The 25,647-nt window shown below is 48.8% G+C and overlaps 1 protein-coding gene across 4 annotated transcripts in view; it reads left to right on the forward strand.

Moving 5' to 3' along the window:
• The window catches only part of LOC101609317 (solute carrier family 22 member 4), an 85,781-nt gene continuing 60,134 nt past the window's right edge, over positions 1-25,647 (forward strand). The window contains exon 1 of one of the 4 annotated variants that reach the window (XM_045153567.1): positions 1-85. In XM_045153567.1, coding sequence (XP_045009502.1) covers positions 67-85 — 19 coding nt within the window. In that variant the 5' untranslated portion in view covers positions 1-66. Of the gene's footprint in view, positions 86-19,927; positions 20,361-20,426; positions 20,584-25,647 lie in introns of those variants that run through there. The other 3 variants (XM_004666575.2, XM_045153568.1, XM_045153566.1) reach the window with 3 other exon arrangements.

Raw genomic sequence — 25,647 nt, forward strand, 5'->3', positions numbered from 1 at the left:
CTCCAGAGTGGTCCTGGGAGGAACGGGGCCTGGGGTCAGCGCCCGCCCCTGAACGCAGACGCGCACATGTGTTCCGCTTGCACAGGTTAGGACGCGGCTTGAGCATAAGGAGAGGGGCTGTCACCTGTGTAGGACTGTCCACACTGCGTAGAAAGGTGCCCATCGCTGGCCAGTGGGACCCAGGAATGAGCCGAGAGACAGAGGGCTCTGCCGCTAGGGCGGGGAAACAATGTTCCCAACCCCATCTCAGCCTCTTGTGGGGTGTGAACCCAGGGCCAGGGTAGTGTGCCCCGGAGGAGTCAGGTTCTTAGCTGCGGAAGGAGGGATGGAACGAAGCGTTAGCTAGGCTCTTCCTGCCCTTGCCCAGGTCCTTGGTCCTCAGGGAGGGCCGTGTGGGATAACGAAGCTTGTCTGCCACTTGGAGAACCAGAAGGAAGAATTGTTGGGTTTCAACTTCCTAGAGGGTCAAGGAAGTCTCGGGTCTAGAGGGGATTGAAGCCAGGCCCGGGCACTTCTGAAGTTACCGAGCCGGCTGGCAGGGCTGTGAGCAGAAGACGTCAGGTGTGTCCTCACGGGGCCTTGTGAGCAGGGCTTGGGAGCTTAGACTTCGCACTCTCAGCAGTGAGATGCTGTGAAAGCTTAACAGACAGGAATGACATAGCACTGCGCTTTTTGGGAAGAAAAAAAAAAAGAGGAAGAAAGAAAAAACCTCCCTTTGTTATGCTACGAAGAAGTGGGGAGTGGGCAGCTGTCACGTGGCCTGGGCAGGGATGAGGAGGGTTTCCATGGGAACTGTGGCTTCAAGACAGAGCAAGGGGGGTGGGTCAGCACTTGGGGTGCGTGCAGTCCTGCCTGTTGACCCTTCTCCTTGCCTCCACCTTTGCTCCTCGTTGAAGCTTCTCCTCCCAACACGGAGTGACCCCTAGAACGCAAGCCCGGGTCATGTGACTCCTCTGGCTTTCTCTCTCGGGGAACAAGCCAGATACACTTAACAAAGCTTCTACCTTCCCTGCGCCGCCCCGAGTAACTCCGGGATAATCATTTTCTTCACATATTAATCGCTTTGTTTTGTTTTGAAATCTATTCCCTCAGCAATTTTTTTTTTTTTTTTTGGTACTGGGGATCAAACCCAGAACCTTAGGCAAGCTAGACAAGCACTCTACCACTAACCATACCCCTCCTCCTCCTCCTCCTCCTTTTTTGTTCCTTTTAATATTTTACTTTCTTACTTATTTTTTTTCCAAATTTTTATTGACATTTTCCATGATTATAAAATATATCCCATGGTAATTCCCTCCCTCCCCACCCCCACACTTTCCCATTTGAAATTCCTTTCTTACTTATTTTTGAGAGAGAAAGAAACGGGGTGGGGAAGGAGAATGGGCTCACCAGGGCCTCCAGCCACTGCAAATGCACTCCAGATGTACGCACCACTTTGCGCATCTGACTCTACGTGGGTCCTGGGGAATGAAACCTGGGTCCTTTGGCTTTGCAGGCAAGTGCCTTAACCACGAAGCCATCCCTCCAGCCCATTTTTCCTTTTGGGATATGTGCGTGTGTACGTGGCACGTGAGGTGTGGTGTGTGCATGTATGTACACCATGCACACAGAGAGCAGAGGGAGTCCATCCGGGCGCCCTCTCTCACTCGTCCACACTGTCCGCCTGAGATAGAGTCTCCTTCTGAACCTGGACCTTCTGCTTCCAGTCACACTGGCTAGCCGACAGGCCCCAGCAAGTCCGTCTTCATCCCCACGGGAGCGGGGATCCAGGCGTGAGCGTCCACGCCTGGCTTCTTACAAGGGTCTGAGGGTCTTAGACCCTCATGCTTACACAGCAAGCACCCAGCTGAGCCAACTTCCCAGCAGCCTGTTTTGGTTTTTATTTGTTTTGTTTTGTTTATTGAGACAGGGTTTCATGTAGACAGATTGGTCTCGAGCTTGCTATGTAGCTGAGCATGACCTTAAATTCCTGATTCTCCTGCCTCCAAACCCTAATACTGGGATCACGGGTATGTGCTGCTATGTCTGGCCCCCTTAGCAATCCTTTTTTTTAAAAAAAATATCTTTATTAGAGCCGGTCGTGGTGGCGCACACCCTTAAACCCAGCAACTGGGAGGCAGAGGAAGTTGGATTGCCATGAGTTCAAGGACACCATGAGACTACATAGTGAGTTCCAGGTCAGCCTGGACTAAAGTGAGACCCTACCTCAAAAAAAATTTTTTTTTAATTTATTTATGTGCAAGCACAGAGGGATAAACGGGGGGATTGGGCACACCAGGGCCTCTAGTCACTTCAAATGAACTCCACATGCATGTGCCACTTGTGCATCTGGCTTTACGTCTGTACTGGCTAACTGAACCTGGGCCGCTAGATTGTGCACGCAAATGCCTTAACCACTGAGCCATCTCTTCAGCCCAGTAGTGCCCTTCTTTTTCTTTTTCTTTTCTTTTCTTTTCTTTTCTTTTCTTTTCTTTTCTTTTTTTTTTTGAGGTAGGGTCTTGCTCTAGTCAAAGCTGACCTGGTGGCCGTGAACTCACGGCGATCCACCTACCTCTGCCTCCCGAGTGCTAGGATTAAAGGCGTGCGCCACCATGCCCGGCATGTAGTGCCCTTCTTAATTTTGCATGTCAACCTGAGAGGAAGTGTGTCCTGTGGATGGGCTCAGAAAGGCTGACCAACTTGCCAAGGCCCCATGCTCTCTAGCTGATCTCAAGGACAGGGCCAACAGGGGCAACTGCGTGCACCCCTCTTCCCTGGGGAGTGCTGCCTATCCTACCAATGGCCTGGGGACTCTGGCAAGGCTGCCTCAGACAGGTGCTGGTCTCTCTGCTTGGCAAGATCCCCAGGACAGCCCTCAGTGCTTCTGGCTCTTCACGCAGACCTCAGCCCCCACCTCCCTGGAGCTGTGACAAATGACTTCATGTGTTCGATTTTAGCTGCTATGTCAAAATACCCAAGATAGGGGTGCCAAGATGGCTCAGCAAATAAAGGCACTTGCTTACAGAGGCTGATGGCCTGGGTTCAATTCTCCAGTGCACAACATGAAGCCAGAGGCACAACATGGTTTGCATGCATCTGAAGCAAAGTACGGCATCCCCGAAGCATCACTGGGGCTGAGTGTGGACAAGGCTGCTGCCCACAGCACCTCACTGGCAACTCTGGCCTGAATGAATCCACGACTGACCTGCTTCCGTGCCAGCCACAAAGCACACTACATGGCCCGTTCTGGCTCTTCAGTGGTTCCCGGATCCGCTGGGGACAGTGGTAGTAGCCCCTGCGGAACCCCCGGGGCTCTCTATCTGACTGCCGGAATCCGCCCAGAGAGTGCGCCGGGACTGCGTCTCGCTTGCTCGGCCTACGTCCAGCTCTCTAGTTCTCCCCTTGCCCCGAGGTACCACGCGTCCATCTCCCCGCACTGCTCACTACAGGCCTTCTTGGCCAGAGCAAGCAGATGGGGAGGGGGGGAACAGCTGGAAGTGAGTTTGAGGTGAGGCGAGCAGACAACCTTCCCAGTTCTGTGACGGAGCGCCCTGTGGAAAGCCATCGCCCGTGGCCAGACGAGAGCAGGGTGTCTAGGGCACGTGGCACTTCGGGTTCTTAGGCCTGCTGCGTATTCCAGTTGCTGATATCTGGCTCTGGTCACCAGCTCCTCTAGGGCGTGGTAACTTCAGTTTTATCACTTTCATTTTCCTTTGTGTGTGGGGGGGATGTAGAGAGCACATGAACATCAGTGCACACGAGGACAGCCTCAGTGGTGTGTGCGTGAGGGGGTTACACGTGCTGTCGTCATCTTCACGTTGCTGGGATGAACCTCCAAACCAGACACAAAACGGGATTTCTGTGAAGCTTACAGAGCCAGCATGGGACGTTCCATAATGGCAGAAGTTGACCCCCTTTTGCGGTCCACACCGAGCGAACTCCCACTACCGACGCCATAAGGAGAGTGCACTCCAGGAACCCCACACAGAACTCAAGCACGCTGCAAACCTTCTCTGTTGGAAATCAGATCCACCCCCCAAGCATACCAAGGGTCCACCCACAGTGGCACCTCCTCCAGCCAGGCAGCTGGAAAGCTAGTAAGTTCTAAGCTTTAATCAACTCCTGAATCTGCTGGGGGGCATCCATTCAAACTACCACAGATGGTGAGGACAGTGTCAGTGTTGGCATTCAGGAACACCACCCACCTGTTATTTTCTTTTCTTTTCTTTTCTTTTGGGTGGGGGTTTCCAGGTAGGGTCTCACTCTAGCTCTCAGGCTGACCTGGAATTCACTATGTAGTCTCAGGGTGGCCTCGAACTCATGGTGATCCACCTACCTCTGCCTCATGAGTACTGGGATTAAAGGCGTGCGCCACCATGCCAGGCTCTACCTTTTCTTTTCTTTTTGGTTTTTCAAGGTAGGGTCTCATTCTGGCTCAGGCTGACCTGGAATTCACTATGGAGTCTCAGGGTGGCTTCGAACTCACAGCGATCTTCCTACCTCTGTCTCCAATGTGCTGGGATTAAAGGCATGTGCCGCCATGCCTGACATCTTTTCTTTGAGAGGCAGTCTCTCCTTGGACCTGGCGCTCACCAAGCAGGTGAGGCTGGCTGGCTAGCATGCCCCAAGGATCTCGCTGTTTCTGTCTCCCCAGGGACTACAAGCACTTACCACCATGCCCTGCTTCTTTACACGGCTTCTGAGGGTCATACTCGGGTCCTCATGACTGCAAATGACACCGTCATCTCCGGGTTCCTTGCCAATACACTAATCTACGGCAATGCATTGATAATTTGGGGTGTTCCCAGATTCCTGTCTTACATTGAAGGAGACAGAAGGAAGCTAGCTTCTCTCAGGCAGTTAGCCAGGGGCCAGGAGCCCAAAGAGAACCAGAAGACATCACCTGGCAGGCTTTGACAGAGCCAGAATTCAGCTCCTAATCCAGTCTCATCCACCAAGGATGCAGCGCCCCCTGCTGCCTGCTCAGGCTTTCACACTCCCTGGGTGAGTTAACCTTTGGATCAGCTTCCTGAATCCCACCTGCAACCAGATCTCTTCCCCGCATACTTGAGTCTGATGACAGAAATCCATTCTATTCTCTACCCGCCCCCCCCCCACCATAAAAAATGCAGGGAAAAAATGGCTTAGCAGTTAAGGCACTTGCCTGCGAAGCCTAAGGACCCATGTTTGAGTCTCCAGATCCCACGTAAGCCAGACACATAAGGTGACAGAAGCAAGCAAGGTTGCACACGTGCACGTGCGTCTGGAGTTCAACTGTAGTGGCTGGAGGCCCTGGTGTACCAATTCTCTCTTTCTCATAAAAAAAAAAAACCATACAAAAAGAGAGAAGTCCTTTCTAGTTGACTATAACGGCTTGTCCACGCTGACGTCTCCCTCTCCAGTGATCTCACCCGCCTGAACACGCGTGTGGGTCTGCCTCTCCCCCTCAGCCATGCCAAGAAAGGGAATGCACTTGTCTGCATCAGGATGTAGTCCTGCCTCCTACCTGCATCTAGCTTGAATTTTCCTCTAAATTCTGCGCCTGCCACATGTGGAATAACACTTTTAACTTTCTTTCTTTTCTTTTCTTTTACTTTTTCTTTTGTTTTGTTTTTGGTTTTTCGAGGTAGGGTCTCGCTCTAGCTCAGGCTGACCTGGAATTCACTATGTAGTCTCAGGGTGGCCTCGAACTCACTGCGATCCTCCTCCCTCTGCCTCCCGGATGCAGGAGTTAAAGGCGCACACCACCATGCCCGGCTTCTTGACTTTCTTTACTACTCACTCCTGGACTCGCCTTTGGTGCATTCCCTGCTATCCTACTTAATCTCTTAACTTTCTCCTGTGGGGAGGCTCTGGGCTGATGGTGGAGATCAAGCTAATTGGCAAAAGGTTAATCTTTGCACAGGCTAAACCTGAGGGTGTGGAAAACTATGAGCGCCGGGTGGGGCTTCTTGAAGATGGGGAAACTCACAGCTTCTCCGCAGATTCCCTGGTGAACACAAACAACTCACAATCTGGTCTGATGCGAACTGGTGATCAGGCTTGTGCTCTTGACCCCACGGCTTAGAGTGCCTGAATCTACATGAAGATTGTGTGTCTAGTCAGTGGGGAGCGCTCAGACACAGCTCCCTGACCCTCCAGGAAATCGTATTTTGCCTGTTGTGTGTTCATTCCACGTTCATCCAAACACCGCTGTGCGATGTCTACAGCTGATGGTTTTATACTTTACTCCCACATGAGTGTGTTTTTTGTATAAGCACCCCAAAATGGTATTTACAAGTCTGAGAGAGCCCTCCAGAACCCCCGAATCCTGCATTATAATGAGTTCAATGAATAAAATCCACAGAGCAGAGGGTAAGGTTCAGAGAGGTTTTAGTATAGCTGAGAGCTTTAGGAGGGATCATAAGACCAGAATGTTAAGAGGGAGAAGGAGGTGGGGCGGGGGGAAGAAAAGAAAACAAAGCTCTTGCTCAGAGACGAGAGGGAGTTGAAACCCACTTTGTGACTCAGGCTGGGGCAATGAGCCTCACGGATGGGCAGCTGGTGTCTCCAGGCTAGTCCTGGTGCCAGTCGTGTGGAATCAGGACCGTCTTCTCAGAAGCTGGGTTCCCGGGGGGGGGGGAGGTGGGCTTCTCATAGGGAATGGGAGGACTCCCTGGGGGCGGGGGAGATAAGGAAAGGCCAGATCCTTTGGAAGTTTCTGACCTGTAGTAAAGTGTAATGACCTAGATTTCCCCCTGCAGGCTCAAGGACGATTCCTGCCTATAGTCAAGGAGAAAGCTATCCACGCTGGCATCCTATCACCCCTAAACTGCCCGGTCAGTTTCTCTCCTCTAAGCTACATTCCCCATCTCTGAATAAGTAGCTCTAGGTGCCATTAGGGGAATTGGGACAACCAATCTGGTTTCTTCCTGCTGAGTGGAATCTATGGTTGTGGCAGCTGGGGGTGCCCTTCCATTGGGTCTATCTAAAGGGCCCCAAAGGTGTGTTGGTAGAGTGCAGGAAGACAGACCTTGGAAGAAAGTGAGGAGGAGAGAGAATAAAACAGGAGGTGTCAAGAGGAAGTGGGCACTGAGTACACTGGGGATTTTTGTGTGGACTTTCAGGCCTTGGAGGGTGAGGAGGGAACCCGAGAAGATGGAGGTTAGATTGTCACAGGACCATCTGAGTGTGGGCTAACTATAGCTGAGAGGAAATAAGGTTAACACAGTAGTTAAGCACATAATGTCCACAAATTAACATAATTATTCTTACCAGAAAGGATAGGCATAGTTCTCTTGCACCATGAAGATCTAGAAATTTATTTTTAAAGCTGTTCACCAAAGGAACAGTCTATACCTTGTCTTGTAGTTGGCAGAATCCACATGTAGTATTTGACCTTGACAATGGCACAAAGCGCCGCTGAGCTGTCCTGAGCACGTCCACCTCACAGTCTCACTATTATACAACTCTCACTCTGATCATTTGAGCTTTGCAATTAAAACAGGGAAATTTTTGAGCTGTGTTATCTAAAACTTTCAGACCTATTTTGTCCTTTTGACTATATTTTTTCCGTTGCATGCTTAAGACCAAGTAGGTAACCAAACTTTAATTTTATATTATATTTTTGAATGTCAGCTATGGCTTTTTGAGGCCTTTAGGGGCCTGGGAGGAGCTCCGTGGCTCTGTCAGCGCTTGTGCCCTCTACTGAGATGAGTCTAGACTGCTGGGCAGGTGGCTGCTCACCTTTTTTTTTTTTTTTTTTTTTTTGAGGTAGGGTCTCGCTCTAGCCCAGGCTGACCTGGAATTCACTATGGAGTCTTAGGGTGGTCTTGAACCCATAGCGATCCTCCCACCTTTGCCTCCTGAGTGCTGGGATTAAAGGCGTGCGCCCCCATGCCCGGCCCCATGTGGCTTCTCTTGGAAGCACTGAGGATATTCTCCTTGGTTCTGAATCTCCTATAGACTATATTAGCTGGAATCTAATCTCTGGGACTCCATAATCTCTCTGATCAAAAAAATAAGTGACTCGGGCTGGAGAGATGGCTTAGCGGTTAAGCGCTTGCCTGTGAAGCCTAAGGACCCCGGTTCGAGGCTCGGTTCTCCAGGTCCCACGTTAGCCAGATGCACAAGGGGGCGCACGCGTCTGGAGTTCGTTTGCAGAGGCTGTAAGCCCTGGCGCACCCATTCTCTCTCTCCCTCTATCTGTCTTTCTCTATGTCTGTCGCTCTCAAATAAATAAATAAAAAATTAAAAAAAAAAATAGGTGACTCAGGCTGGAGAGATGGCTTAGTGGTTAAGCGCTTGCCTGTGAAGCCTAAGGACCCCAGCTCAAGTCTCATTTCCCCAGGACCCACGTTAGCCAGATGCACAAGGGGGCGCACGTGTCTGGAGTTTTTTGCAGTGGCTGGAGGCCCTGGTGCGCCCATTCTCTCTCTATCTGCCTCTTTCTCTCTATGCCTGTTGCTCTCAAATAAAGAAAGAAAAAAATAAACAAAAAAATTTTTTTAAAAAATAGGTGACTTACCAGACCTGTAGGGCCCTCTAGAAATGCCCTGTCATCTTTGGGCCTCTTTGACCAGGGGACCATGATCGAAATATTGGCTGCCTTTTTAGCCCCGAAGTCATCATTGGTGTTTAGTTGTTGAGCTCCCAGAAGGAAAATGAGGATATAGAGTATGTCTGTGCCTTTTGTTTTTAACAAAACAGGTCTATTTAAGGATGTTTTAAAAACCTTAACATTATTTTGTACATCTAACTTACATTGTCTGGTGATATAATAAGCCATATCTAAAAGGTAGGAAACATGTATTACTTGACAATTATAAGTACAGGCAAAACATGTTAACAGTCTTGAAGACAACTTTTATTTATTTATTTGATACAGAGAAAGAGGCAGAGAGAGGGAGAGAATGGTACTCCAGGGCCTTCAGCCACTGCAAACAAACTCCAGATGCATACGCCCCCCTCCCTTGTGCATCTGGTTTACGTGGGTCCTGGAGAACTAAACTTGCATCCTTTGGCTTTGCAGGCAAATGCCTTATCTGCTAAACCATTTCTCCAGCCCCTGAAGACAACTTTTAACAACAAAAATATAAAGATTAACTCTCTGACTTTTGTTTAGTTTTAGTGTCCTGGCAAGAGTCATCAGTTTTGTTCCTGAGCATTATAAAGTGGTATTTCTTTTTAATTTTTCAATGAGGAAGGGAGAGAGAGAGAGAGAGTTGGCATGCCAGGGCCTCCGGCCACTGCAAGCAAACTCCAGATGTATGTGCCCAGTATGACCCAGTGGTCATGTGTGACCTTGTGCTTGTGTCACCTTGTGTATCTGGCTTATGTGGGATCTGGAGAGTTGAACATAGGTCCTTAGGCTTTGCAGGTAAGCACCTTAACCACTAAGCAATCTCTCCAGCTCCAGGGGTATACTAGTAATCTTAAAGGATCTCTTAGGAGGGTGACCTGTTTTCTCAGGGATCCAATTATCAGGTAGCCAGAAATTTCCCTTGAAGAGTAACAGGGCTACCTCCTCCTGAAGTACACAGTCAGGTTGTTTCCTGAAGTTAACTCGGAGGCAGAGATAGAATGAGCGTTGTCAGTGCCAGGGGGCCCGCTGCCCTTGAACTCTGTCTCTGCTTCGTGAGCAATTCCTTACTGGTATGTTTTGCCTCATCTGATAGATCTTGTGATTCTTAAAAAATGTCTTGAGTTGCTTGAGGGTCCCAGGGAGTGAGCAGAAGATAATAGACTTTATCTCTTCTCCACTTACAGGTATTGTAAAGACAGGTCGACAAACCCAAATCAAGCAATCTGTCAGAGATTTAAGTTAGTATAATAAGCATAGAAACTCATCCAAATTTTTGACCTTTTTTGGTGGGAGGGGTTTGAGGTAGGATCTCACTCTAGCCTAGGCTGACTTGGAATTCACTACGTAGCCTTCAGGTGGCCACGAACTCGCTGCAATCCTCCTACCTCTGCCTCTTAAAGATGTGAGTCACCATGCCCGGCTAATTTTTGACCTTTTTCTTGGGTCTATAAAGGTAATCTAAAAAGCAGGTTCAATTTTCCAGGACCCACATAAGCCAGATGCACAGGGTGGCACATGCATCTGGAGTTCGTTTGCAGTGACTAGAGGCCTTGACACCCCCCTGAGTTCTCTCTCTCGATCTGCCTCTCTCTCAAGTAATAAATAAGTAAAAATAAAAAATATATTTTAAAAGACTCAGTTTACCCATTTTATCTTTTGTTGAGCAAAAGTTTTATCTGACAGAGGTGTCTGTAAGTGACAAAAAAAGAGAGAAAATATAGATTTATATAGGTTGTTTTGGTCCTTTTACATTTTAGGGGGTTTTTCTTATAATCTTTCTGTTCAAAATAAAGCTTCTGTAGGGATGGTGGCGCACGTCTTTAATCCCAGCACTCAGGAGGTCAAGGTAGGAGGATCAGTGTGAGTTCAAGTCCAGCCTGAGACTGCGTAGTGAATTCCAAGTCAGCCTGGGCTAGAGTAAGAGCTTACCTCGAAACCACCCCCCCAAAAGAAAAAAGATCCTTCTTATCAAGTATTCTATAATACCCAGCATTTAAAATTTCCCTTTTACTTCACCCTTAAACCAGTTTATTCATCATAACCCTCAAAACCTTATTGACCATCTTTTTATAGGACCATTAAGAGAAACCACCTTTTTATGAAACATCACATTAATTTGATCATCCTCTCTCATTATAAAGTGACAGAGAAGCAAGTTCATTGATTTAATTTAGTATCTAATACTCATCATTTTTATCATTATAAACTTAGAGAGAAACATCAGCAAAATCTTTTCTTAGCAAAAAACACTTAGAACTCTTTGAGAATCCATTTTTAGTATATGTACTTAAAGTTTTCTCTTTTATTATTTATGTCACCAAGAAGCTCTTTAAAAAAAAAAAGATAACCTAAGAAAAGTGATTGCTAGACTTATTTTATAATATTTACCCCAATATACACATATAGACTTTGTCGCCTGTTGATTTGAGGCATTTCTTTTTATAGATCCTATGAAAAACATTTTTAAAAGCATGGCTTTGTAAATATAGGTAAAACGTGATAACTGCCCTGGAGACAGTCCTTGCCAATAAATTTTCAATGCAACTAAAGCAGAATAAAGCCTAGACGTTTCTGTTTGAAGACAGCATGAGTCATACAGCAAAACTGAGATTACCTGTTTACAGGTTGTTAAGCCATAAAATTCTAGCTCAGTGTGAACCATAGTTAAATCTGTCTGACACTTGCTTTTCAAGGGAGGGTCTCACTCTAGCCCAGGCTGACCTGGCGCTCACTGTGTAGCCCCAGGCTGGCCTAGAACTCATGGGGATCCTCCTACCTCTGCTTCCCAGGTGCTGGGCTGAGCCACCATGCCCGATTGTGTGGTGCTTTTATTTACTTAGGAAAGCGAGTCTCTAAGGACCTCAGGATTGTTTCCCAGCCAGAGGTCAGCACATGAGGTCCCATGGCAGCCAAGAGTACTGAGTGGCATGACATTTTATCTTGCAGCAAGACAGCTTTGGCAAAAGGCACTTTCTAGATTGTACTTAGATACCTTGCAGTGCTGTAAACAGAGCTTAATAGGCTATTCCAGTGAAAATTTAAAAATGCTAAGTGGCCAGGCAGAGTGGCACCTGTCTTTAATCCCAGCACTTGGGAGGCAGAGGTAGAAAGATCCCTGTGAGTTCGAGGCAAGTCTGAGACTACATTAGTGAATTTCAGGTTAGCTTGGGCAAGAGCAAGACTCTACCTCAAAAAATCAAAACTAAATAAATAAGAAAATGTTAAATGCAGAGTATATTGTAGACTGTGGAGGCTTGGTTTATGAACTTTCAAAGGAGAAAGAGAACTTTGTTAGAACTGGGCTACTGAGATTAGGCTGGAGATATGGCTTAGCAGTTAAAACACTTGCCTTCAAAGCCTAAGGATCTAGGTTCAATTCCCCAGTATCCACATACAGACAGATGCACAAGGTGTCACATGTGTCTGGAGTTTGTTTACAGTGGTTAGAGGCCCTGATGCACCCATTCTCTCTCTTTCTCTATCTGCCTTTCTTTTTTTTTTTTTCTCTCTCTCTCTCTCAAATTAATCAACCAATCAATAAATAAAATATTTTTTAATAAAATTTATTTATTTATTTATTTGAAAGAGAGAAAGAGGCAGAGAGAGAGAGAGAGAGAGAGGGAGAGAGAATGGGCACACCAAGGCCTCCAGCCACTGCAGACAAACTCCAGACACATGTACTCCCTTGTGCATCTGGCTTACGTGAGTCCTTGAAAATTGAACTGGGATCCTTTGGCTTTGTAGGCAAACACCTAATAAATGAAATATTTTTAAAAAGAACTGGTGTGGTGGTGTACGCCTTTAATCCCAGCACTAGGAGGGCAGAAGTAGTTGTGTCACCATGAGTTTGAGGCCACAGTGAATTCCAGGTCAACTTGGCCTAGAGCAAGACCTTACTTGGAAAATAAAAAGACTTAGGGCTTATTTTTGTTGTTGTTGTCGTTGTTTTGTTTTCTGTGATAGGGTCTCACTCAGGAACTCACTGTGTAGTCTCAGGGTGGCCTTGAACTCATGGCAATCCTCCTACCTCTGCCTCCCAAGTGCTGGGATTAAAGGCGTGCGCCAAGACTTTGGACTTTTGAACAACGCTGAAGTTGGTAAAGACTGTGGGGACTTTTTATGTTGGCCTGATTGCATTTTGTATTCTAAGATGGTCGTAAATCTGCCAGGTCAGAAGCAGAATGTGGTGGTTTGAATGTAATGTCTCCATAGCTTTAGGTAATTTTGGTTAAGAAAGCTTCTGCCTAGTCTTCAGCAGTCAGAGCTCTGCTGGAGGAAGCGTGTACTCGGGGTGGGAGGTGGATCTTGAGTCCAGCTCTACTGGGTGTGTGTTTAGAGTCAGCTCATGCTTGCTGGCTGCTCTCCTCTCTCTCTCTGCGCCGCCTCCCTCCCTCTCTCCTGTGGATGTACGATGAAGTGAGCCAGTTTCCTCTGCCATGATGAAGCTTCTCCTGTAATCTGAAAGCCTGAAATAAACCTTTCTCCACAAGATGCTTCTGGTTGGGTGTTTGTCACAGCAATGAAAAGGTAACTGCAGCAGGGTTTATTTCAGCTCACAGTCTCGAGGGGACGTTTCATCCCTACGGGGACAGCAGGGCAGAGCGGACAGCTGAGCAGCACATCTGTCACAACAGCTGGGAGGAAGCAGCGAGGGTGAGCTAGACAGCATTACTAAGGGGACTGGACAATGTAACTCCAAAGTCCTGTGGCCCCACAACTTTCCACAATTGCTACCAGTTAGGGGGCAAATATTCAAAACACATAAGCACAAACACATGAGGCTATGAGAGACATTTCACATTCAAACTACCATAGACATTCTTTTTTAAAAAATTTATTTTAGAGAGAGACAGAGACAGAGAAAGAATTGGCTCACCAGGGCCTCAGCCACTGAAATCGAACTCCAGACACTTGTACCTCACCTTTGTGAGTCTGGCTTACGTGGGATCTGGACAGTCAAACATGGGTCCTTAGCCTTCGCAGGCAAGTGCCTTAACTGCTAAGCCAGCTCTCCAGCCCACCATAGATACTCTTTACAGCAATGACAACAGTAACTAGTAGCCTCCTCAAAGGAATAAAAGAAGTTAATAAAGCCCTAGATAACTAATAAATGGAGGGAAACTCAGCAGAGATCAGATAAGAATACTTTCACCCTCATGCAGTAGCTTAGGAAATAACTCAAAAGCATGTTCCTTGGAATTCTGAAGGGAATAGCAGCTATATAATCTTGGACAGCTCCTTCATTTCTCAGAGTACTCTAGATAGTCAGAGGAAACTGAAAAAAAAATGGCTGTGGTCCAGAGACTAATCTCTCTCAATTGGTTGAGATTGCCCTCAGGTTTTTAGCAATAGAAATGTGGCTAAAGAGGAGAAAGAAGAAAATTTAAAAGCAAAGTGCATTGTGAGCAGTTGTCCAGAAGGAAGGAAACTACCATCTGTGTAGGTGCCCCTGGCTTCCAACCCGTGACCCGTCAGCCATCAGTAAAGGCCAGGCAGAACCAGTGCGCACTGACCAGAACAGCCCATCAAGCTGTACTTATAGCCCTGCAAGGCCTCTCTTAGGCCAAGGTTTCAAGTCCTTCCACATTCCTCTTGAAAATCAACTCCAAAAGACCAAAGACACACAGTCAATTGTCTAGCAGAAACCCCACTCCTCAGTCCCAACAGGGTCTCACTCTGGAATTCACTGTGTAGTCTCAGGGTGCCCTCGAACTCATGGCGACCCTCCTATCTCTGCCTCCCAAGCTCTGGGATTAGTGTGCGCCAAGAGTTTGGACTTTTGAACAATGCTAAAGTTGGTAAAGACTGTGGGGACTCAATGATGCTCAATGTCATTTCATCTGCATCCACATTCATTTCTTCTGTTCCATATGTGATGATAATCTTGATTGTCAACTAGATGGGATTTAGAATCACCATAGAGACAACCGCTTGCTGTGTATGTGAGGGGGTTCCCAGGCAGGGTTCACTGAAGGGTTCCTGCCTGTGGCCCTGGCTGAAAGGAAACAGTGAGCTGAGCACCAGCATGTCTCTGCTTCCCTGCCGTTGCAGTCAGCTCCACGTGGCTGGGATGAACATCCAACCAGACACAGCTTGTGGGAGGAATGGGTTATCTCAGGCTAGCAGGGGAACGCCATCAGTGACTGAAGAATCTGGCTCCCTGTCATAGATGCAAGCAAAGAGGCAACACCGGAAGTCAGCACAAACCACCGAGCTTAGAATGCTCTCTCCACAGCCTTAGGCTGGAATTCAGATCCACCCCCAAAACACCTTAAGGTTGGACAATAAAATCCACCCCCAGTGACCACCTCTGGCCCCTGTAGCAAGGATCTGCCTGCTAGGGGCTCAAGAAGAAAATTTAATAAAAAAAAATGTCTGAGTCTGGGGCTGCAGAGATGGCTTGGTGATTAAGGCATTTGCCTGCAAAGCTAGAGGATCCCAGTTTGATTCTCCAGGACCCACGTAAGCCAGATGCATAAGAGGGCGCATGTGTCTGGAGTTTGTTGGCAGTGGCTGGAAGCCCTGGTGCACCCATTCTCTCTCTCTCTCTTTCTCTCTCCCAAATAAATAAATAAAATAGGGCTGAAGGAATGGCTTAGCAGTTAAGGCGTCTGCCTGCAAAGCCGAAGGACCGAGGTTCAATTCCCCAGGACCCACGTTAGCCAGATGCACAAGGGGGTGCATGCATCTGGAATTCGTTTGCAGTGGCTAGAGGCCCTGGCGTGCCCATCTCTCTCTTCCTCTTTTTCTGTCAAATAAATAAATAATAAAATAAATAAAATAAATTTAAAAAATAAATAAAATATATATATTTTTTAAAAGGAGGTTTAAGAACAATGTCTGAGTCTGCCAATTGTGGTGGCTCACACCTTTAATCCCAGCACTTGGCAGGCAGAGGTAGGAGGATTGCCATGAGTTTGAGGTCACCCTGAGGGTACATAGTGAATTCTAGATCAGCCTGGGCTAGAGTGAGACCTGGAAAAAAAAAACAAAACAGGAAAATAAATGTGGGTTGTTATGGCAACACAGCTCCATTAGGAAGTAGCCCCAAAGAATGGTGAAGGGATCCTTTCATTCAAGCTAGCCTGTGAGCATGCCCGGTTCATTCATTCTGCATAAGGGAAGACTAGTGGGTCACACACTCCTGTGGGCTCCTGGCAAACAGCTTAGTTGAGAAGCACCCTGCTCAGCTCTCGCTTGTGTGCATCCCGGAAGCGCAGAGCAGCTGCCCAAAACTAGGAAATCACGGGTCTCATTCCACATGGCTATTCAGAAGTTCTCACTGGGAACACAGGCAGTCACTTATAGCACTGGGTAGAGAAGCTGCAGCCAATGAAAAGAGCAAGGCACGGGCCGTCTGCTGCCCAGAACCCGAAGCAGTGCCAAGTGATGCGGTCATCAGGGTAAATATCTGAGGTGTGATGACTCAGTCGGTCAGCAGAGGCACTTGTTCTGTAAGCCTGCTGAGCAGAGTTCAGAATCAGCACCACAAAAAGCCAGATGCAAAGACGTCATACACATTCGGAAGCCCAGAGGGCCAGCTAGACTGGCCTTCAAATGGCAAACAAGAGACCCCGGTCAGGCATGGTGGCGCACGCCTTTAATGCCAGCACTCAGGAGGTAGGGGTAGGAAGACCACTGTGAGCTCAAGGCCACCCTGAGACTACAGAGTGAATTTCAGGTCAGCCTGGGCTAGAGTGAGACTCTACCTTGGAAAAACCAGGAGAGAGAGAGAGAGACCATGCCTCAAACAAGGCAAAAGAGGAAGATCGATATCCTGAGGTTTTCTTTTTACCTTCACACACGTGCTGTGCTACACATGTGCGCGCACACACACACACACACACACACACATACACACACACACGTGCTATGCTACACATATGCCCATATACACACACAAATACATAAATATTTTCAAATAGGTATTCATTTGCACTTGGGGGGGAAGGGGGGACAAGCCAGGGCCTTCTGCTGCTGCAAATGGGCACCGGCTGCTTGCACCACTATTTGTGTCCCGCCTATGGGGCAGCTTGGGCATTGAGCCCTAGGTCAGCAGGCCAAGGAAGCAATTGCCAAAATGCTGAGTCATCTTCCCAGCCCTTGTTCTTTTAAATAAATAAATATTTGAGTTTGGTACAGTGGTCTGTGCCCGTAGGCCCAACTACTTGGGCAGAGGGTGGGAGCCTGGAGTAGGAGAATGCTTTAAGCCCAGAGGTAGTTTGAGGTCTGCCTGAGTATCATAGCAAGACTCATCTTAAAAATAGATAAATAAAAATATTTTAAAGCAGTATTTTAGAAAATCAAAATTAATTCAAAAATCAATGATGAACGCAATGTCAAAGATTTTCTTGACACAGGGTCTTAGTACATGGCTCAGGCTGGCCTGGAGCTTGTTATGATTAGCCCAGGCTTGCCTTGCACTAACAATCCCCGTGTCTCATCCTCCCCAGTGCCAGGTAAGATTAGAGGTATGTGCCACCTATGCCTGGTTACAATATTAAAAATTTAAAGCACGGGCTGGAGAGATGGCTTAGTGGGGAAGGCACTCATCTTGACAACCTAAGGACCCAGGATTGATTCCCCAAGACCCACGTAAGCCAGATGCACAAGGTGGTACATGTGTCCGGAGTTCGTTTGCAGTGGCTAGAGGTCCTGGTGTGCCCATTCTCTCTCTCTCTCTCTTTGACTCTTTCTCTCTCTTTCCTTCTATCTCTCATAAATAAATAAATAAGATATTAAAGCAGAATCAGTATTGTTAATTTATTTGGCCTCAGGCTCCAGGAGGGCCCCTGCACAGCACTGTGGATACTGGTCACTGACAGTGACCAGCTCAAGTTTACAGTTTCTTACTGATTTCAATTAATTTTCCTGCTCGCTTTCCTTAGCCCCTCACTTTTGTTTTCTGGAGATCACTATTCAAAACTCTATTATATAAGCTCTTATCTCAGGCTATGCTTTTCATTAGACTTTGGGATAAAAGAATAACACCTAAGCTAAGTAAGATCATGGGATACTTAGTGGAGATGGTCAAGTTGACTGGATCTATAATCACCTAGGAGACAAATCTCTGGCCTTGTTGGTAAGGGAGTTTCTAGATTAGTTTAACTGAGGTGAGATGACCTTAACCTTTTCATGAGTTGGGGTCCTGGACTGAATGGAAAGGGGGGAGCAAGCTGAGCACTACCATTCTGACAATGTGACAGCATACTGTATGTGATCATCTGCCTTATGCCCCTGTCCCATGGCTTTCCCTCACGATGGAGGAACGTGATCAGCAGCCTCATGCCCCTGTCCCACGGCTTTCCCTCATGATGGAGGAACGTGATCAGCAGCCTCATGCCCCTGTCCCACGGCTTTCCCTCACGATGGAGGAACGTGATCAGCCACCTCATGCCCCTGTCCCATGGCTTTCCCTCATGATGGAGGAACGTGATCAGCCGCCTCATGCCCCTGTCCCATGGCTTTCCCTCATGATGGAGGAACGTGATCAGCAGCCTCATGCCCCTGTCCCATGGCTTTCCCTCATGATGGGGAAACGTGATCAGCCGCCTCATGACCCTGTCCCACGGCTTTCCCTCCATGATGGGGAAACGTGATCAGCCGCCTCATGCCCCTGTCCCATGGCTTTCCCTCCATGATGGACTGAATGTCCTAAAACTGTAAGCCAAAGGGAATCCCTCCTCCCTTTAGATTTGTCTTGTCAAGTATTTTGTTGGAAGAAAGTAACTAATATAGATACCAACTACAATATGCCATTCACAGGATATTTTTAAAGGAATCTAATATTAATCCCACTGAATTATTGGGCATAAATCCGAGGTACTTTGGCCTATGAGGACACATAGTCTTAGTGACAGGTAAGGAAACGGAGGTTCCAAGGTGGCATGCAGCTAACCTCACGACATAGGCCAGGTGAGAAGGAGATAGAGCCAGTTCTGGTGGCGCAAGCCCATGGGATATTGCTGAAGAGGCAGAGGCAGGAGGATCAGGAGTTCCAGGCCAGCCTGGCTACACATTTTTTGTAATTGAAAAAAAAACAAACAAACCTGAAGGTCGGCTGGACATGGTGGCACATGCTTTTAATCTCAGCCCTTGCGAGGCAGAGGCAGTAATTTAAGGCCATGAATTTAAGGCCATTCTGAGACTACATAGTGAATTCTAGGTCAGCCTGGGTTAGCGCAAGACCCTACCTCAGAAAACCAAAAACACGAAGAAGAAGGAGATAGATGGGTGAGAGACACAGAGATAACAGGTAGGTGATAAATCGACATGTAATAGAAGATAGGCAATCGGTATAGGATGGGTGGGCGGGCAGAAGCCCCTGCAGCCCTCAGCGCGTAAAGTGGTAGGTTCTTCTCCCTATCAGCGTCGCCAGCGCCATGAAGACCCGCCTAGGCACACGCCAGCCACGGAGCCGGCCGTAGGTGTAGACACTGAGCAGGGGGCCGGGTGTCCTCCTCGGGTTACCCTGATAGATCTGAGAGCCAACTCTCAAGGGCTTGTCCTCTGTCCCTCTTTCCTTCCTGCCCTCAGTTCCTGGACTGGGGACCGGCCTTTCTGCAAATAGAACGACTTTCATTTCCAAGAAAGCTTTGGCGGGCTGCCTCAATGAAGAGCTTCGGGGGACTTGGGGTGACCAAGGGGCCAAAGTCTGGATCCAGGGGACAGCATGGTGACAGTTGCCCTTCCGTGGCTGCGGCCCAAGCTCCCTCCAGCCACTGATGTGGAGGTCAGGACGGGGTAACTTGGGGACAAGTAACTGCCCCTGAGCCAGGGCCCGTCTCTGACTCAGCATGACCTTGCCCATCCCTGGCTGGCTCCGGGCCTGCGTTTCCTCTTTTCAAGGTGAGGCTTCTGGCTGTTCCAAGGACGCTCCTCCAGCAGCCCATGGCTAGGACCCTTGGGAAGTGCCAGTCTGCTGGTGCCACCTACGGAGTCAGAAAGGGAGGGGCGCTCCTGTCACCCTGGCCGTGCCCCCGCGAGCAGTGACTTGATGGACTCTCCTGTCTGCGCCCCAGAAACTCGAATCCACCCGGGACTGGCACAGCGAAGGGACTCGTGCCCGGGGCTAGACCTGGCATGACGCAGGCGCTGGCGCCGGGCTCGGTCTCCTGGAGTCCTCGCTGCCGCTCCGGCTCTTCCAGCGAGCGGGAGGTCCGAGCGCCTGAGCTCGCCCAGGACCACCCGGCCCGGAGCCGGGAAGCGGCGGGCAGCGGGACGCGGGCACCGCGCTCGATCGGGCGGGCGGGCGAGCGGGCGGGAGGCGGAGTCGTCCCGAGCCCCGCCCGCCGCGGCCGCCCGCGAACCCACGCGCGGCGAGTCGGAGCGTGGGCGTGGCCCCGACGCCGCGGCCCGTCCACCGGCGGCTCCCGGAGCGTTCGCCGCGTGTGGCCCGGACATCCCCGCGCCGCGGCCCCGGGGCATGCGCGACTACGAGGAGGTGACCGCCTTCCTGGGCGAGTGGGGCCCCTTCCAGCGCCTCATCTTCTTCCTGCTCAGCGCCAGCATCATCCCCAATGGCTTCAATGGCATGTCCGTCGTGTTCCTGGCGGGCACCCCGCAGCACCGTTGCCTGGTGCCCGACACCGCGAACCTGAGCAGCGCGTGGCGCAACCACAGCATCCCGTGGGTGCTGCAGGACGGCCGCCGGGTGCCCCACAGCTGCCGCCGGTACCGGCTGGACACCATCGCCAACTTGTCTGCGCTCGGCCTGGAGCCCGGGCTGGACGTGGACCTGGAGCAGCTGGAGCAGGAGAACTGCCTGGATGGCTGGGAGTACCAGCAGGATGTGTACGTGTCCACCATCGTGACCGAGGTAGGTGGGAGCCAACCTCTATGAAGGAATGGAGAGACCTCCCCCACCCCCAATCTGCTTCAGTCCTGAGACTGTCCCCACGGCATCTCAAACCTAACTGGCACAGGACTGGGTCATGCAGAGTCGAGTAAAATCTGTGAGCTTATTCCTGACACGTCTCTGTCCAGAATGGAGAAGGGAGTGTGGTCACCAACTGCCTTTTTCCCTTCAGAGTTTCACAATGGTAAGAGTTACCGTTTCAAGAGCCTAGGTGCTGTCCTGGGCACACCCAGCCTCAGCTTGTCCTGCTTTATGAGCCAGAGACACTTGTCTATTCGGGATGAGAGAAGGGCTGTGGAGAGCTGTCCCAGGACAGCTGTGGACACAGCGAAGGGCTTGAGACATAGCGAAGACATAGAGGCCCCAATTTCTCCAAAAGAGAACAGACGTTGGTTGGGCCCAAGAGGCAGAAAATAAACGCTGACCTCAAGGCACTTGCGGAGTCCTAGAGACTTTTCTGAGCATAATGCCAGCTGGTAGGCAAGGGCTCCCGCTGTGCCACTGGGCCCAGTAGTGGCATAGGATCAGGTTACTTAAGTTTTGGGAGTCAGAGTGTATGGCCCTCCCATTCCGTGTTTCCTGCCATGCATTTAGTAGGAGCCAGGGTATGCTCTGTAAAGAGACACACTCCTTCTGGGTACAGCATCCCCAAGGGATCCTATTTCCTGTTGCTGATCGTTAGTAGGGTTCCCAAGGCTTTTAACCCTTCTTTCATTCTATGTTCCTTCCAAGAGAAAAAAGAAAAAGAAAAGAAAAGCAGGGCATGGTGCCACACACCCTTAATCCCAGCACTTGGGAGGCTGAGGTAGGAGGATTGCTGTGAGTTTGAGGCCAGCCTGAGACTAATTACAGGTCAGCCTGGGCTAGAGTAAGACCCTACCTTGGAAAAAAATAAAAATAAAAACAACCTTGCCTGTGCTGGTCTTTTATCTCTCTTCCTCAGCAAAATGTGGCAGCCATCAGAAAATGTTTGGCCCTAGGGTGTGGACAGTCAGGGTATGGGTCCTCCCCTGAAAGCTCATTTGACCACGAGGCACCCTGGCTGTGGTGTGGAAAGGGCTAAAGCCCTGACTAGCAGTGAGCTTCATTCAGGAAGCCTGGCAAATCATGGTTTGTTTTCTGTGTGACCCTGGGTAAATTACCCACACTGATAGAATAACAAGAAGAGGGGACTCTTCTAGAAGGGGTGATGAAAGTTGAGGTGACTCTGGGAATGTAAGAGCCTGTCCAGGCAAAGAGTGCAGCGAACTCTGGGAATGGAATTCTCATGGGTCAGGGTGGCCAGAGTTCAGGGGTGAACAAGACGCTACAAGTGATGACAGGGCCAGCTTCTGGACATACGGAAGAGCTGACTATATTCGGAGCACAATATGGAAAGGACAAGGCCGGGCCTGCTGTGTTTTCAAAGAGCTGGCTCCAGATGCTATGAAAAGCCGAGCGTGTTGGGAGGAAGCTGTGAGCATTGCTCCACAAGAGAGTGGTCGTCCAGGACTGGCAGGCTGTGGATGCAGGTGAACGTGGCTGAGCTCAGGCCCCCCGCTTTAGCACCCTGCCTGCCTTGGGCCCTCAGGAGGCTATGCTCCCCCAACTCTAACCCCCTAGCAGGGGGCTAGTACAAGATGCAAGTATTAGGGTGCTTGCTCAACTCTTGCTCAGAGCCTGACCTGAGGACATCTCAGAATGGGAGTCAGCTCGTCCTCCTTCAGTTCCAGAAGCAGCCTCTGCACCAGGGATGGAGGCTGGACGTGCTGGCTGAGACTTCCAGACAGCTGGGCGGACCAGGCTGGTTGTGTTTCCTGTGGCTATAAAAGCTGGACAGCCACCTACCCTCAAGTCCATAGGCCTCCCACCGTGCACTGTCTCGAGGGGCCTGGGGCACCCAGAGGGGCAGGTGACGAGCCTCGTGCACGTGCACATGGTCAGCAGCCCTCCCCTCCCTTGCTTGCCTTTTGGATGGTGGTAGTGAAAGAACAGGCAAAGAAAGGGCACTGGCGTCTGGGAAGAGGAAGGAAGGAAGGAAGAACTATGGCGAGAAGGATGGAGTGAGTGTCTCCAGAAGGGCAGTGTCACAAGGAGTTCTGGGAGGCTGTGACAAAAGCAAAAGCAGGCGACAAGGGTTGGTGAGGTGCGGGGAAGAAGCCCTCGTGCGCTGCCGGTGGACTCGGTTGTGGTAGAAGCCATCTGTAGTGGGGTACGGTTCACCGTGGCTCCTCGTTCCTGAGGGTCCCGTGATTGGTCCCCTGGCTTTCCAGCCTGTGCAGAGGCAGCACGCTATGGTAGGGTGTTGTGAGAGAGTCAAGCTGCTTTCCTCATGAGAGAGACACAAGAGAGAAAGAGGAAGAAACCAGAGTCCCAAAATCCCCTTCAAAGGCACATCCCTTGGTGACCCAACTTCCTTTCAGTAGGTTCATCTGTTAAGAGTATCCTCTGCACTCCAAGAGCGTTAAGGTGGAGCCCAAGCCTTAAAAAAAAAAAAAAAAAAAGTCTCTAGAGGGACATTTACAAATCAACCTGTGTCCTAGAACCTGGGAGGCAGAAACAGGGGGATTGCTAGCACTTTGAGGGCTGCCTGAACCACATAGTGAATATAATGGGCTATAGTGTGATACCCTGTAAATAAAGAAAACCCACACTATAGCAGAACATAAAATAGTCCAGCGGCTGTGGAAGAGAGCATGGCTATCCTCCCAATATTAAAAATAGAATTACCATATGATCCAGCCATTCAATGTGTGGGCTTATACAAAAAAATTAAATCTCAATGATATATGTATATCCATATTCATAGCAGCATTGTTCATGGTAGACACCAATAGTCAAATTGATTAAGGTTGAAACAAGCTTAATCTCTGTTAAAAGATGAATGGATAAACAAAAAGTGACGTGTGTGTGTGTGTGTGTGTGTGTGTGTGTGTGTATACATATTAGACCATTATCTAGATTTGGAAGAAAATAAATTCTATCATATGCTGCAATATGGCTGACCATTAAGGACATTATGCTTAATGAAGTTAGCTAGTCACAAAAAGACAAATGTGTGAGTTCACTTCTAAGCGTTGTTGAAAGCACAGGTGGGCGTGGCGGTATTCTCTGCTGAGACCCTAGCACTGAGGAGCCTAAGGAAGGAGGCCCTCTGGGAGTAGCAAATTCTTCCAGGCCAGCCCGGGATACATAGTAAGACTCTGTCTTCAATAAAGAAGGAGGTAGAAGGAAAGAGAGAGAGAATGAGCAAGTGTGAATCAGAGCAGAAAGGCACAAAGTAGAGGGTGGTTACCGGAACGAGAAAGGAGTGAGGAAAATGGGAATTGCCTAATGGATATATGATTTCCATTCTGTAAGAGTAAAAGGGTTCTGGATATCAATTGCACAAAGAACTCTTCTGAACTTTGCCCTTAGAAATAGTTAAGGTGTGGCCAGGCATGGTGCTCATGCCTGAAATGCCAGTCCTCAAAAAGCTGAGGCAGGAGGATTATGATTTTCAGCCAGTTTATATTACATAGTGAGACCCTCAAAAAAAAAAAAACATGATGAAGGGCTGGAGAGATTGCTCAGTGGTTAAGGTGCTTGCCTACAGAATCTAGCGACCAGAGTTCAATTCCCCAGGACCCACATAAAGCCAGGTGCACAGTGACGTATGCATCAGTAGTTCATTTGCAGTGACTGGAGACCCTGGTGTGCCCATTCTCTCTCTGTGTCTCTCTTCTATCTCTCTCTGTTTGCAAATAAATAAATAAATAAATATATTTAAAAAATAGAACTCAGGCATATGAAATTTCCCCTTATAAAAAGTCAATGTTTAAAAAAAAAATATGTTTAGGATCTTTTTTTGTGTTTTTTTTTTTTAATTTTTATTGGCATCTTCCACGATTATAAAAAGTATCCCATGGTAATTCCCTCCCTCCCCCAACACACACTTTCCCCTTTGAAATTCCATTCTCTATCATATTACCTCCCCATCTCAATCATTGTACTTACATATTTTTTTTGGTTTTTTGAGGTGGGGTCTCACTCTAGCCCAGGCTGACCTGGAATTCACTATGTAGTCTCAGGGTGGCCTCGAACTCACAGTGATCCTCCTACCCCTGCCTCCCGAGTGCTGGGATTAAAGGCGTGCGCCACCACGCCCGGCTTAGGATTGTTTATAAGATGGTAATTTTTGTTATGTGTACTTTATCACAATCTTTAAATAAAGGTAAAAACAGTGTCCATCTCACCTGAATTGTGGCCCCACGTAGACGGGTTGTATCACCCAATAACCAGCGCAGAGTGGCACCGGCATCCAGGTGTCATCACAGGTGAGTGGTGAGCAGAGCCCTCGCCCCCTCGTGCTGGGCCTCCGCCTGGGTACTAAGCTCTGTGGGAGCTTTCCCAAGGCCCAGGTTGTGGCTGGTAGAATAGGTGAGGAAACTTGCTAGAGGCTGAGCCCCTGTCCTCAAAGAGGCAGTTCCAGGGCTCAGAGAAACCCATGCTGAGCTGACCCGTGTCAGGGGGAAATGGCCTTGTCTCCTTCATAGGCCAAGCACACGGCCCCCACTCCCTGGCTGCTGTCAGAGGGGGCTGTCCTCAGACTGTGAATCTGCTTTAAACCAGGATATCCCCATGCATACCCTCTGAGACAGAAAAAGCCACTCAAGCTGCCTGCAGAGCCTCCCACAGGAGGTCAGGGTCAGCTGGGAGGCCGTGGACGGATGGCATGTTTGCCCACAGAAATGTCTTTCATAGATGCCAGGAGACAGGAATCTGGTGTCTGAGTAGGATTTGCATGTGTGCGCCTGTCTGTGTGTGCTTCTACACATAAGGTGGTTTCCTTCCTCATGGACTGTTTGTAAGGTATAATTTCCTGTGTATGTTACATGTACCTTATCACACATAGCACTTACTAAAAATCAAGTTTCCTATCTGTTTTTAAATTTCTTGAAGAAAAGTTGTTGAAAAATATACTACAGAGAGTTTTGCCCAGCTTCTTCTGATATTAATGATTAATTGATAGGTTGATTGATTGTTTCGTGATAGGCTCTCACTATTAGCTCAAGCTGACCTGGAGCTCACTATGTTATTCACACAGCTCAAACTAGCAATGGTCCACCTGCCTCTGCCTCCTGAGTGTTGGCATTATAAGCATATGCTACCACATCTGGTTACTAATGCTGGTAATTTAATTCCTTTTGTCAAAGCCATGAAAATTGAGCTGGAGAGATGTCTTAGAGGTTAAAGTGCTTGCCTGTGAAACCTTAAGGACCCAGGTTCA

This window comes from Jaculus jaculus, chromosome 6, assembly GCF_020740685.1.
Source record: "Jaculus jaculus isolate mJacJac1 chromosome 6, mJacJac1.mat.Y.cur, whole genome shotgun sequence".
Lineage (NCBI taxonomy): Eukaryota > Metazoa > Chordata > Mammalia > Rodentia > Dipodidae > Jaculus > Jaculus jaculus.